The sequence below is a fragment of the Polypterus senegalus genome, chromosome 17 (assembly GCF_016835505.1).
Source record: "Polypterus senegalus isolate Bchr_013 chromosome 17, ASM1683550v1, whole genome shotgun sequence".
Lineage (NCBI taxonomy): Eukaryota > Metazoa > Chordata > Cladistia > Polypteriformes > Polypteridae > Polypterus > Polypterus senegalus.
In genome coordinates this window covers 88617811-88631032 of record NC_053170.1, presented here as the reverse complement: position 1 = coordinate 88631032, position 13222 = coordinate 88617811, and the positions used below count along the sequence as shown (strand labels likewise).

The following is a 13222-nucleotide window of genomic DNA, read 5'->3' as shown; positions in this document are numbered from 1 at the left end:
TTTTTATTTTTAATAAATTTGCAAAAATCTCAAGTAAACTTTTTCACGTTGTCATTATGGGGTGTTGTGTTTAGAATTCTGAGGAAAAAAATGAATTTAATCCATTTTGGAATAAGGCTGTAACATAACAGAATGTGGAAAAAGTGATGTGCTGTGAATACTTTCCGGATACACTGTATATTATGACGCTGACTTCTGCCTAGCCTCCAACACCCCACTTTGAGGGCTTAATGCACAGTGTAGTATATAGTTAAGTAGCACATTAACTGTTTAAAGTGTGTACTCCAGCGATCAGTTAGACAGGATTTAAATACTGTATAAGGTTAAGTCTCTCCCTCAAAATTAGGCGGTGCAAAAAACACATAATGACGTCATCACCAATCGCCTCCCTTACTCTAGTACGGAGGCACATCCCACTCCTGTGATTGGTGGATATCAGAGAGGTCACAGGTGACCACATGTGGAAGAATTCTTCACAAACGCAGGTGAGCAATGCCGCAATAATTTAAATTTACACGAGCTGTCTTTACGTTTCGAGTGATGACAAAGCTGCATATCAAGCGGTCATTTGAGTAGAATCAGCTCGAAGCCTTAAGAATGGATGAAATTTATTTAAAGGTGTAAACAAGTTCTTAAAAAAAACAAAGAAAGAAAGCAAGCAATGAGAGCAAGAACGGAACCTCGAGGTCACCTTTCCTTGTTATAAACAAAGCTGTCGACTTTGTCGATAGTTAATGGTAGTTAAACAGATCCGATTTCCCTGCTTATGAGCTGCACACACATTTATTGCTTTTATTAAGATCCCTCCTGCGATTTAGACCTTTAGTCATTTGGGCTTACTGCAATTCAATAATGGTTATTGTAAGATTCTCGTTACTTCACAAATACCAAAAGGAAAAACATTTCGGATATGGGTTTCACGTATTCTTTCTGAAAATATGGCAACGGTTACTCAATTTGTAAACGCGGCCCAGGGCAGAATGGGCGTCTCTAGAGGTGAAGTGATGAAATAAACTTCTAACGGGACTACGCAGTTGTTAATGTTGTAGGTCCCCCTAGGTGGCTTCTAGCATCCTTATCACCATCTGTGTAATTCTTGGCACATATATACATATTTTTCTTTGCAAAGAACCTTTCAAAAGACGTGCCACATTTGCATATTTCCTCTGCCGTTTTTTTGCTCAGCTTGTCCCCACTATTTTTACACCGAGTTTTTTTCTAAGCTAGTTTCGTTTTGTCGCATTACACAGCGACTTTTAGCTTGTAAGAGAAGACGTAGTTAGTGCTAGACGGAAGTGCTTTACAGTTTTGAATAATGCTTCTGCTTTACCACTAATTTTATTTTAACATGAAAAAAAATGCAAGTTGTGTTTGTTACTTTATTAAAAGAAAGAGAGAGAGGCGCGATGATTGCCGGGTTGAGTTTATTTGCAGCTGCCGGCTTCAGCCACTTATCCTGGAGGCTGTCCCGGCATGCATCACGTGCAAACCAGACAGTTACCCCCGGACTTGGGGAGGAAAGCGGAGCACCCACAGAAAACCCACAACACCACGGGGAGCACCTTGTTGATGTAAGGCAGCTGCGCTATCAGAATGTCTCGGTTCCGCTCCCTTGCATTTCAACTATGGAATAATAATTCAGTTCTTTGACGAGTGTACGTGTCACTAGAAATAATTTTTGAATATTCATAGTTCATTAATAGAAAATTTAAAGTCCACTGCTAGAAAAAGCATGACAGCTTTTCCATCCATGTAACTCCATTTAGTCCATCGTTAGTATACCCAAAAACTGATGCAGGTTGTTAATATTTTCACATTATTGGTAATTAGTATCTATTTTCCCCCATTTGTATTCACCCTAAATATTTTAGCTTACTTCAAATTCCCCATAACTTCTGTATTCCTGAGGAAATATTAAAATACTAGACAATAGTTACAATAATGGGCGCTAGAACAGTATTGCATAAACATTATTAGGAACGGTCTATATTAAATGGCAAGGGACCTTGACCTCATTCTGTTTGTTGTCTTAATTTTTTTGTTTAAAATATTTTTGCAAGTAAATGGCAACTTTTTCTAAGGTTTGCCTTTGAGCTTTATTGTTATGGCAAAGGCTAATGTAACTGGAAACTGTCTCCTTCTTATGGTAAAGGGTAAATTAGTAGAGGATAGAGCCAAATCAATATGGGGAATATTCTGACGCTCATTTTCTCTTTTACAATCGATCTTTTTGCTCGTATTTTCTTTGTCTTTCAGCCTTTCTTTTGTTGATGTTTACTTGTTGAGCTGACCTTTCTTCCAGGAGATGACACTTGTATACGATTTGAGTGTCTGTGTGTTTTGTCCTACTTGACGTGTCCTTTTTTTTTGGGTGGCATGTTGTTAGTAGATAGTTAGTAAACATGCACGGGGCAGTATGTGTGGCGTCTCCCCAGCAATGGATTTTATTTCCGTGGCCGCGACTTCCCAATCAGCACTCTCCCCAGCAATGCTGTCCTTTATTTGCTTATCATGCGCGGCTGCGGCTACACCATTCACTGTGTGCTCAGCTTCCAGTGTGTGTGCGTCCACGATGCCGGTCGTGCGTGTCGCACCGAGCATCGCGCTTGCACACTTCACCAAAAGACACACACACAGGGGTTTTATTAAAGAGGATATATTAAATATTAAAAGAACCAATTTTGCCTTTCTTACACATTTCTAGTGAGCACTCTCTTCAGCGTTCTTCTGATTTCCATTGTAACTGCATGCAGCATGGAGATACAATTTTTGGCACTGTTGCCTCACATTCTTCATTTGAATCCCATGCCCGGTCACAGTCTCTTATGGCTATGGTATGTTAAGTCAGCTGGCGATGCTTCTTTATGGTTGTGGCGGTGTATTACTGGGTGCTGGTGGTATGTGCCCCCATTTATTTATTGCTTTCATAAGCCCTACACTTGACACTGATAGCACTCTTTTAAATATTGCATCACTACCTTGTCTTCAGGAGTGATGGCATACTTGAGCTCCTACACTGTGAAAATATTAATTCTTCCCTAGCTGTGCTGAATGACTCAGAATTAAGTTTAAATTTTAATTTTTTGGAAAACTGAAAATACAAAGGGCAGCACGGTGGTGCAGTGCTGGCGCTGCTGCCACGCAGTAAGGAGACCTGGGTTCGCTTCCCAGGTCCTCCCTGCGTGGGTTTCCTCCAGTTGCTCCCACAGTCCAAAGACATGAAGGTTTGGTGCATTGACGATCCCAAATTGTCCCTGGTGTGTGTGTGTGTGCCCTGCGGTGGGCTGGCTCCCTGCCCTGGATTTGTTCCTGCCTTGCACTGTGTGCTGGCTGGGATTGGCTCCTGCAGACCCCTGTGACCCTGTGTTAGGATATAGCGGGTTGGGTAATGACTGAGTGACTGAAAATACAAAACTATTTTTATTGCATTAGTTAAATGTTTTGCTGAAGGTCCCATTTTGTTTGTATCCATAGGTCACACAAGAACCCAGAGAAGACATTTTTTATAATGGAGGTGTGTCCATTCTGTGGCAAGCCCTTTAAAAGGTTAAAATCTCATCTTCCTCACTGCAAGGCTGCCCCTTCAGCACAATCCAAGATTACTTCAACATCTAATCGCCATGCAGAGCAAGCAAACACCCGTCAGAAAAAGAGCAAAGAGAAAAAGAACCTGAGCAATTTATCAGCATTATCAGACAGCAGTTACCTAGCCATTTCTTCCACAACTAAAATGATGCCAGGGCATAACTCCAAAATTACAAAACCTAAAGGCTCTTCACAAATTAGCAGTAGGGAAAAAGAAATGTGGGTGTCTGACGTTAGTAGAGATGGTTCTTGGACAGAAGGTGAACATACCAAAGTGTTTCAAAAAGCAAAGAAAAAGAAAGCTGTCAGTTCACAGCCTGCAGCAAATACAGAGAGTAAAGGGGCAAAAAGTGACAGTGAGCCTTCATTACCCCATAAAGTCAAGCCAGAAAATGAAGCAGGAAAAGGAGACCATGCTAATAAAACCAGTGTTTGGAATCACATCAGTCATTGTTTAATAAATGGCAAGAATGTTGTGGGAAAGTATCAAATGCAGGATATAGCCGTTTCATCAAATGAAAGGCAAGACTGCCAGCGGCAAAGCCTGTTTTTAACCAAGACTAATGTGTGGGATCACATCAAAGACAGTTTTTGCTACACAAAATATGGAGCATCCTCTAATATAAAGAATACAGAAGTTCAATTAGGTGGACTGCAGGGGAGTGTTGACCATCAGAAACATATTTGCAATGGGAATTACAGTTTCAGCCTTGTGCACCCTGTTCAAGATCGGGCAATAGTATGGGAAATGGATGGCAGAAATGTGATCACAAGTGATGAAACCTCATCTGTGGCGTATCCTGTAGCATTAGGTCAGCAACGTCCCCGTGTGGCTGTGGTGGGAAGCATGGATTGGCTTCCGGAGCTCCATGCTGGATATTCTGCCATAAGACTCTATATGGTCCCTACTAAATGTTACCCTTTTCCTCAAGGAATTCACCAGCACACTGCTCAAGAGCCTCGTTTTGTCACTACCATTCCACACAGTCTACAAGCAGGTGTGAAAACTAGGTCAGGATTTTCTAGCAGTTGATAAAATTGTTGATCAAATTAACTGATAACAGACTAAGTACCCATAACTTGGATACTCAGTCTTTACTAAGCAACTTTCATAAGATGGCATTATTAATATTTATGAAAGAAAAGAATCAAAAACAAATGCAGATTGAATACTCCAGTTTTGTAATCCCATATTTACAAGTAAAATGGAAAACAACAATTTAAGCTCAGTATTAGATGCTGGACTGGTGTAGGTTGTTTCTTGAATTTTCCTTGCAGTAGACTGGTAAATTTAAATGATAAATGCTGCAGTTGTTACTATTAAATACTGCGAGGTGGGTGCAGGTGGCATCTTAATATGTAATGACTCTTCACTGTGAGAACAATACTGTCCTTGGTGGCCTACATTTTTTGAGCAATTCTGTTTCCTTAACATCTCTTGAACTTTAATTATTCAATAAGCTCTAAAAAACTCTGACTAGAATTCAGATTTCCTTTCTGCCAAAGAGGAGGTTATAATATATAATAATGTACCATCAAAGTTGGGTACCTCTTTGGCATATATGCAATTGCCTACATTTGCCATTAGCTAAAAGAGTTAGCTTCCCCCCCTCCAAGTCAAGGACTGGTCATATATAAATAGGTATAGTACAGGCCAAAAGTTTGGAAGTTAGGTAGTCAAAAACCAAATAAAACCATTTCGGGCGACTACCTGTTGAAGCTCATCGAGAGAATGCCAAGAGTGTGCAAAGCAGTAATCAGAGCAAAGGGTGGCTATTTTGAAGAAACTAGAATATAAAACATGTTTTCAGTTATTTCACCTTTTTTTTGTTAAGTACATAACTCCACATGTGTTCATTCATAGTTTTGATGCCTTCAGTCATGAAAATAAAGAAAACACATTGAATGAGGAGGTGTGTCCAAACTTTTGGCCTGTACTGTATATTACTTTTTCTTTCTTTCTCTAGCAATTGAATTTATCAGGGGCCTGATTTATAAAGTTTGTGTATGTACAGGAAGAGGTATGAAATGTACACTTCACAAAACATCGGACTTTATTCAGCGAAACGTGACAGGAGAACATGCTTATATTTACAACAACACTGACCTATGCATACGCAACATTTCAGAAAAAACTGGGAAATGATGATACCTTTGATCAAGCAGAGAAATGCAGCCAAACCAGCTAAATGACAAGTCAGGTGTATAATAATTCAGATCACCGAGTAGTTATTAGGCTGACCACTCATCATGCCAGCGATCATGGAAGACATAAACCAGCGATGCACTACATTCAGTTTTTGTATGGTGTGGGTTCACATACATAAAACAGGTTTTTGCCAACATAAAAACGGATTTTGCTGCAGTGTCCGATTCTTGTGCTGTAATCAGAGCGATTGACTACATTCATATTGCAACAAGAGCATTTAGCAAGAACAGAGCTGTTTTTGTTAACCACAAGTAGTTGCATTTCATTAATGCAGAAGTTATCCAGGAGGCCATGATGTGCCTGGAAAATGCTGTCTCTTAGTGGCCTGGGTCAGCCCATGATTTTGGGCAAAGTTGTTTTAGCAGATGTGACAGTACTGTATATTGTGATTTGCTGGTAACGTAACTGGCAGAACCCTCAGCATTTCACATAGCCTGTACTATTCACTGTAACAGCTATCACATTATTACACGTGTCTGGCCGTAGTGGCTACCTGTTCAGATGCTGGCACCTTATGCCTTTCCCACACTCCATGAGTGCAGAGGATAGGCACTACAGTACTGCGTGTGATCTTGCTCTGTCATTTGTAGAGCACAGCCAGATTCTCTTGAATGCAGGTGGTGCGCTCTAAATGCTGCTCGATTGGCCAGTGAAGTTCTAGAACATTGTATGAGGTTGGCTCCATATCGATGTTTCAGGACGGTGTTCGAGATGTGTCCACTAAGGCATATTTACAAGGTGGTTGTAGTTTATAAAGTGTAAATTGCATAGAAATGTGTATGCACTAGGTTTTATACTTTTTTTTGGTGTACACATTTTGCGGTTTATGGCATGTGCATTTTCACACTCAAATCCACACACACTTTTATAGATGAGGCTCCAGCACTTTATAATCTTAATTGATTCCTACTTTAAAATATTTTGTTTTGCAGACAAAACCTTATTAGATGTAAAAATTGGAGATCTGCCATCATGGCTGGCATCTTGCAGCCTTGCACCATGGGCAGCTGTTGCAGCAGCACAGAGAAGTAAGTTGGTGGATTTTTATACTTGTATGTAAGTGAATTCTTTGTATTTTCTGTCTGCTGGTATCAGATTTCACACTGTAAATAAATAAAACTAAACCAATGTCTTTAAAACACCATACTAAATCATAAATATCTTAGGCATGCATATATATATATATATACACACACACACATTACATATATTTGTAGTACTAGGATGTTGTACCATGTAAGCCATTATGAATGTAGAGATAAGCCCAGCTAAAAGACACCTTTTATTAGCCAACTAAAAAGATTAGAATAGATTGCGATATGCAAGCCTTCGAGGCAAGTCGGGCCCCTTCTTCAGGCAAGGTGTAATCAATTACATCTTGTCTGAAGACTGGAGATGCCTCGAAGGCTTGCATATCGCAATCTATTGTAATCTTTTTAGATGGCCAGTTAAAAAGGTGTCATTTTGCTGGGCTTCTCTCTCTCTATCTCTATATATAAATGAACATAAAGGAAATAAACATGTGGATACCAAAACATTTGGAACTGCAACAATTTTCTGTATATACACACACACACACGGCCGAAATTATTGGCACCCCTGGAATTTTCCCAGAAAATGCACCATTTCTCCCAGAAAATTGTTGCAATTCCAAATGTTTTGGTATCCACCTGTTCATTTCCTTTATGTGCATTGGAACAGCACAAAAAAAAAAGAGAAAAAAAGCCAAATCTGACATCATGTCACACAGAACTCCAAAAATCGGCTGGACGAAATTATTGGCACCTTTTCAAAATTGTGGGTAAATCGTTTTATTTCAAGCATATGATGTTCACTTGAACTCACCTAACTCACCTGTGGTAAGAAGCAAGTGCTGGCAATATAGCAGTAACACCTGAAGCCAGTTAAAATGGGAGAAAAGTTGACTCAACCTTTCTGTTGTGTGTCTGAGTGTGCCACACTAAGCATGGAGAACAGAAAGAAGAGCAGAGAATTGTCTGAGGACTTGAGATTGCTGATATTTTTCTACAAATTTTCTTAAGGCCACAAGTCCATCTCCAGAGATCTTCATGTTCCTTTGTCCACTGTGCTCAACATAATCAAGAAGTTCACAACACTTGGCACTGTAGCTAATCTCCCTGGACATGGACGGAAGAGAAAAATTGATAAAAGACTGCAACGAAGGATAGTCCGAATGGTGGATAAACAGCCCAATCAACTTCAAAACACATTCAAGCTGTTCTGCAGACTCAGGGTGCAACAGTGTCAGCTCGAACTATCAGTCGACATCTGAACGAAATGAAACGCTATGGCAGGAGAGCCAGGAGGACCCCACTACTGACACAGAAACATAAAAAAGCCAGACTGGAGTTTGCCAAAATGTACTTGAGGAAGCCAAAATCCTTCTGGGCGAATGTCTTGTGGACAGATGAGACCAAGGTAGAGCTTTTTGGTAAAGCTCATCATTCTACTGTTTACAGAAAACAGAATGAGGCCTACGAAGAAAAGAACAACACAGTACCTACAGTCAAACATGGTGGAGTTTCTAAGATGTCTTGGGGATGTTTTGCTGCCTCTGGCACTGGATGTCATGACTGTGTTCAAGGCATCATGAAATCTGAAGACTACCAAAAGATATTGGGGCGCAATGTAGGGCCTAGTGTCAGAAAGCTGGGTCTGCGTCAGAGGTCATGGGTGTTCCAGCAGGACAATGACCCCAAAACATACCTTTGAAAGCATCCAGAAATGGTTGAAGACAAAGCGCTGGAGAATTCTAAAGTGGCCAGCAATGAGTCCAGATTTAAATCTGATTGAACACTTATGGAGAGATCTCAAAATTACTGTTGGGAGAAGGTGCCCTTCAAATCTGAGAGACCTTGAGCAGTTTGCAAAAGAAGAGTGGTCAGAAATTCCAGCTGAAAGGTCTAACAAGCTTATTGATGGTTATAGGAAGTGCTTGATTTCAGTTATTTTTTCCAAAGGATGTGCAACCAAATATTAAGTTGAGGGTGCCAATAATTTTGTCCAGCCCAGTTTTTGAGTTTTATGTGAAATGATGTCAGATTTGGCTTTTTTTCCCCCTCTGTTTTTTGTGTTGTTCCAAAGCACATAAAGGAAATAAACGCTTATACCAAAACATTTGGAATTGCAACAATTTTATGAGGGAAACGGTGCATTTTCTGGGAAAATTCCAGGGGTGCCGATAATTTCAGCCATGACTGTATATGTATATATGTGTAAAAATGGTGATTTAAGTGCCAAATTATAGTTAAGGTGTACATGACTAAATGTGAAATTTGAAATTTCAGTTCCGTCCACGTAGATGAGATTAAAAAGCACTTACAGCCAACAGCTTAAACATTTCAGTTATTTAAAATCACAATCTGCATAACATAAGCCGATTTCTGTCTGAGCAGAAGTTAATGTGTTGGGCACATTCAGCATTAACATTTGTGATGCACCACCTATAGGAAAGTATTTTGTAATTTATGTAGTAATATAATGCATAGGATTTTTCATTCCAACAGATTGTATTTTACAAACATTCGCCTCGCTGTTGGTAATCCTGTACAAAATGCTGTGTAACCGAGGCAACAGACTGACTAATTTAAAGGAAAATGTAAGCAGAAAAAAAAAAAAAGGAAATAAAATAATCTCATTCAGGTCCAACAGTCTGGTGGGCTGTTCTAATTAAAAGTACCAAAATGGGAACATAAATATGTTATGTAAATAAATTAATTAGTTAAAAACCATAAAGTGGGGATGCTGGCTTCCTAGAACCCAAGTTTGAGACCCCTGCGGTCAGACCATTAGCCACTTCCTATTTGTGACGATCAATGGGATTACTACTTCTTTTATAGTTTTCTATGCAAGATTTCCTTTCATTAGTTTAAAGTGTAAGCTGTATGCACTGTTGTTGGAATGGAAAATTAAATGCATTAAAACATACGACAAACGCCTTAGAAAAGGTGCATCGAGGGGTGACGCTGTAGGTAAAGCAGACTGCTGTTACACTGTTGAATTCATTTCAGTTAGATGATTCTTCATCGCCTGGATCAAAGTCCTAGACCAGCAGTCCACATTTTATCGAGGATTAAACCTGCTTGTACTTTCATACCGATGCCTAAGTGATCCAGCTATCGTTTTTTACCTAGACTTATTCACCATACATATGAAGACATTCCACTTCCCCTAAACCTTCACTACCGCTGGTGTTTTTTTTTTTTAAAAAGGCATGGGGAAGAAAGGAATTTCTGGAGTACAATGTGTGGGTCTTTATCGTGACCGTCTTACTCAATTTACTGAAGGCTTGACCTGTGTGCAGTAGGTGTTTGTTATCAGCGGAGATATGTTCTCCTTTCCTCATAAAGAAACATTACACAAACAAGCATGACTAATTTTCAGCACTTTCTGGGACAACAGCTTGGGTCTATTGTTTGTGCTCTGAATGCATTTCCTTCTGGTTTACAGGTTGGAGAAGATACTACAGCAAGTATATCAATGTTAAACAGGGCACTGCTGGTGGGCTGACTATGTTGTTAGCAGGCTATTGTATCCTTAGCTATAGCTGGAACTATCAGCGACACAGTAAGTTCTTTGATTTTGACAAAATGAAATCTACCAAAAATCAGTCTGTTTGTGGAGAGCTAAAGGCTCTGAAGAAAATTAACACAAAAAATGCAAATGGATTTTCATATGCATAAGAACAGCAAGTATAGACCGTAAACCGTGCCAAATGGTACATGACAGTTAAGACCCAAAAGGAACTCTGCTTTGAATAAAGATTCCACAGGATGGGGTGGTTAGTCCCATCAGCGTTAGTACTCAAAAGGCACCCTGATTTTTAGAAAAGATGCAGTAGATTGGTGAAATGCCAAGTAAACACCGCATGACCGATACCTGTATTAAAAAAAAAAAAAAAGGATTTCTAAATTAATCAAGTGGAACCTTGTTGTTTAATTTAGTGGACAGCCACCAGTTCCTCAGCAGGGATACCTTGGCCCTGTAAATTAGTAAGAGGAGTATTAGAGTACAGAGATACCACCAGACATTGGACATAATCTAGTGGCCACTCCTGCTTGCCAAAAACCCATTGTACAGATAGTTTTAACCAAGGCCCAAATGCCTGGAAGATAGTGTGGCGATATTTTCAGGGAGGAAAAAAAGAGATTGAGAGGTAAATGGGATGATGTTTTAGGGAGTGGACACTATTGTGGATGGTGGGCAAGCAACTTCAGCCAAGGTACAGGGAGCAGAACCAGTAAAAGCAGGCCATGGTGAGGGGCTTGATTTCTGTTTGGTTTGCTTGATACCCCGATTCTTTCTATAAATCAGGCCCTAATCTGAGTTTACTTTAATAAATCAGTATTTTTAATACATTTGAACTTAGTGGTCTAAATCCAGAACAAGCAGTGCCATACAGTCCCACATTTTCCTCTGAAATTCATGTGCATTGTAGCCGTCGGCCTCTGGTAATCCTTAATCTCACACTCTCACTTTCTCATAACAGAGGATCATTCAAATCTAGGAACTAGTAGGACTCCTGACCTCTCACATTGTTTGGGAACGTGTGATGTTTGTCCCTCACACAAGCTATTACTAATTCCTGCAGTCCTTCAAGAACCCTCAGTTACTCTTACTAAATGTGTTGCCATTGCAACTGTGCAGTTTGTTTTTAGCATCACAACGTTGCAAAGGCCTGCTTGTGTCCTGTACCACTTTTTCTCTGTAGTCCTTTACTGCCCTGGCCAGGATTTTCTCTAAAAAGTGAGTCCATCTATCAATCCACTTAATCCAAATGCAACCCTGAATCATATTAGGGTGTTCATATTTGTGCTATGAATGTGAAGGGAAATCAAATGCGCATACCTCTAAATGTTTAATGCCACTGTTGATTGGTACAATCTCCTTCTCCTGTCTTTGTAATAGCTGAATATCAGAACCTAAAAACAGAACAGTATTAAAACCCTACAATGTATATAATTATTATTATATACACACATATAAACTTAAGAGACATTGTCTGACATTTGTAAATTGCATAAATGATTAAAATTGTTAGTGCTGCTTATTAGGCTGGAGGTTAGGAATCTCCATAAATTCCCAAAAACCTGTAACTGTTACTTGGGCATTCGTTTAATAAACATAAAAAAAAAAATTGAAGGCAGATGAATAAATTGGAGCAAATAATGACATTTGTCATATAATAAGACATTTCGGAGAATCTGATAAGTGTTCTTTTCCCAATGTATATTATATATAAAGTGTGCAGTGCTTGAATATATATTAGTGAAGTATTAAGTTTGACTTTACTGTATGGAATTTTGTTTTTTTCATTTAAAGAAAATAACACCCTTCCTGTACAATGTGAAAACTGACTTTATACAGGTTGAGATTTAAGGTCAGAAACTTCACTTTGTCGAACTTCATATTAATTCCAATGGTTGCTTTTCTTAAGCCTTAGCAGGCACGGTGATAAATATGTAAAAGTTATCATTTCAACTGCACTAGCATCTACAACCTACAGTCAATTTACTGTAAGTGAGTAAATGAGATTTTCCAATCTTCATTGTTGCAAGTGACAATTATATTAAAGTACCCATTCAGAGGTCAAGAGTTTTTGTTGTGGTAACTATTAAACAAACTAAAGCTAATATATTGTTTTATGAAAATACGTACTGTACATGATAACCAAATCTAAATTGTGTGACTAAGACTGAGATTTTAGTAAATACAAGCACAACAACTTAACACCACCATATTTAAAATGTTTAATGACCCCTGGGTAGTCATAAGTTACATATGTTCCTTTATATTTTGTTTCTCCATTTTTGTTTAACAGAACAAGACCGATGGAGAAAGTATCACTGAACTAGCATCCTCACCAAGATCAAGAAAATGTCTGATAATTTCACATTTTTCTACTTAAGAACTGGAATTATTATTAAAAAGACTGGATAACCTAGGCATTGGTTCATTATTGGCTTTATTTTACAACGTTGCTTTCAGATGCTCTTCATGTGTTCCTTCTACAGCAAGGATGGTCAAATAAAGAGGGTCATAGTGGCAACAGGTGTTTGGTCCAACCCAATTTCTTAATTAGAAGTTAAATTACCTCTGTTAAAGCAGGGTCTTCAAAGCAACATTTGAATTGTGAATTTCCCCTTGGGATTAATAAAGTATCTATCTATCATTTTGTGCTTCAATTTGCTTTACTCACTCAAAGATTCATAACGTAGAATTGATTATTTTCTCTACCCTGTAAGTCTGATGGATAATATTCTAAGAAATGAAACTTATAGTATAGGAATAACCTGGTGTCAAAAATATATAAACAGGCCATACAACTAACAAGTTCTATCAGCAAAAACTGGCTTCTTATACTGTACAGCCACTGACAGGCCTCCAGGACAGGCCCTGAACACCCCA

General features: G+C 38.9%; 1 protein-coding gene across 1 annotated transcript; it reads left to right on the top strand.

The window, feature by feature from the left end:
* Window positions 1-434: 434 nt before the first annotated feature.
* On the top strand, window positions 435-12986 carry si:dkey-21c1.4 (uncharacterized protein C17orf80 homolog). Its single transcript, XM_039740302.1, has 5 exons — window positions 435-485; window positions 3475-4583; window positions 6727-6822; window positions 10265-10381; window positions 12636-12986. The coding sequence occupies exons 2-5, from the start codon at window positions 3509-3511 to the stop codon at window positions 12662-12664; spliced, it is 1317 nt and encodes a 438-aa protein (XP_039596236.1). The 5' UTR covers window positions 435-485; window positions 3475-3508; the 3' UTR covers window positions 12665-12986.
* Window positions 12987-13222: the final 236 nt, after the last annotated feature.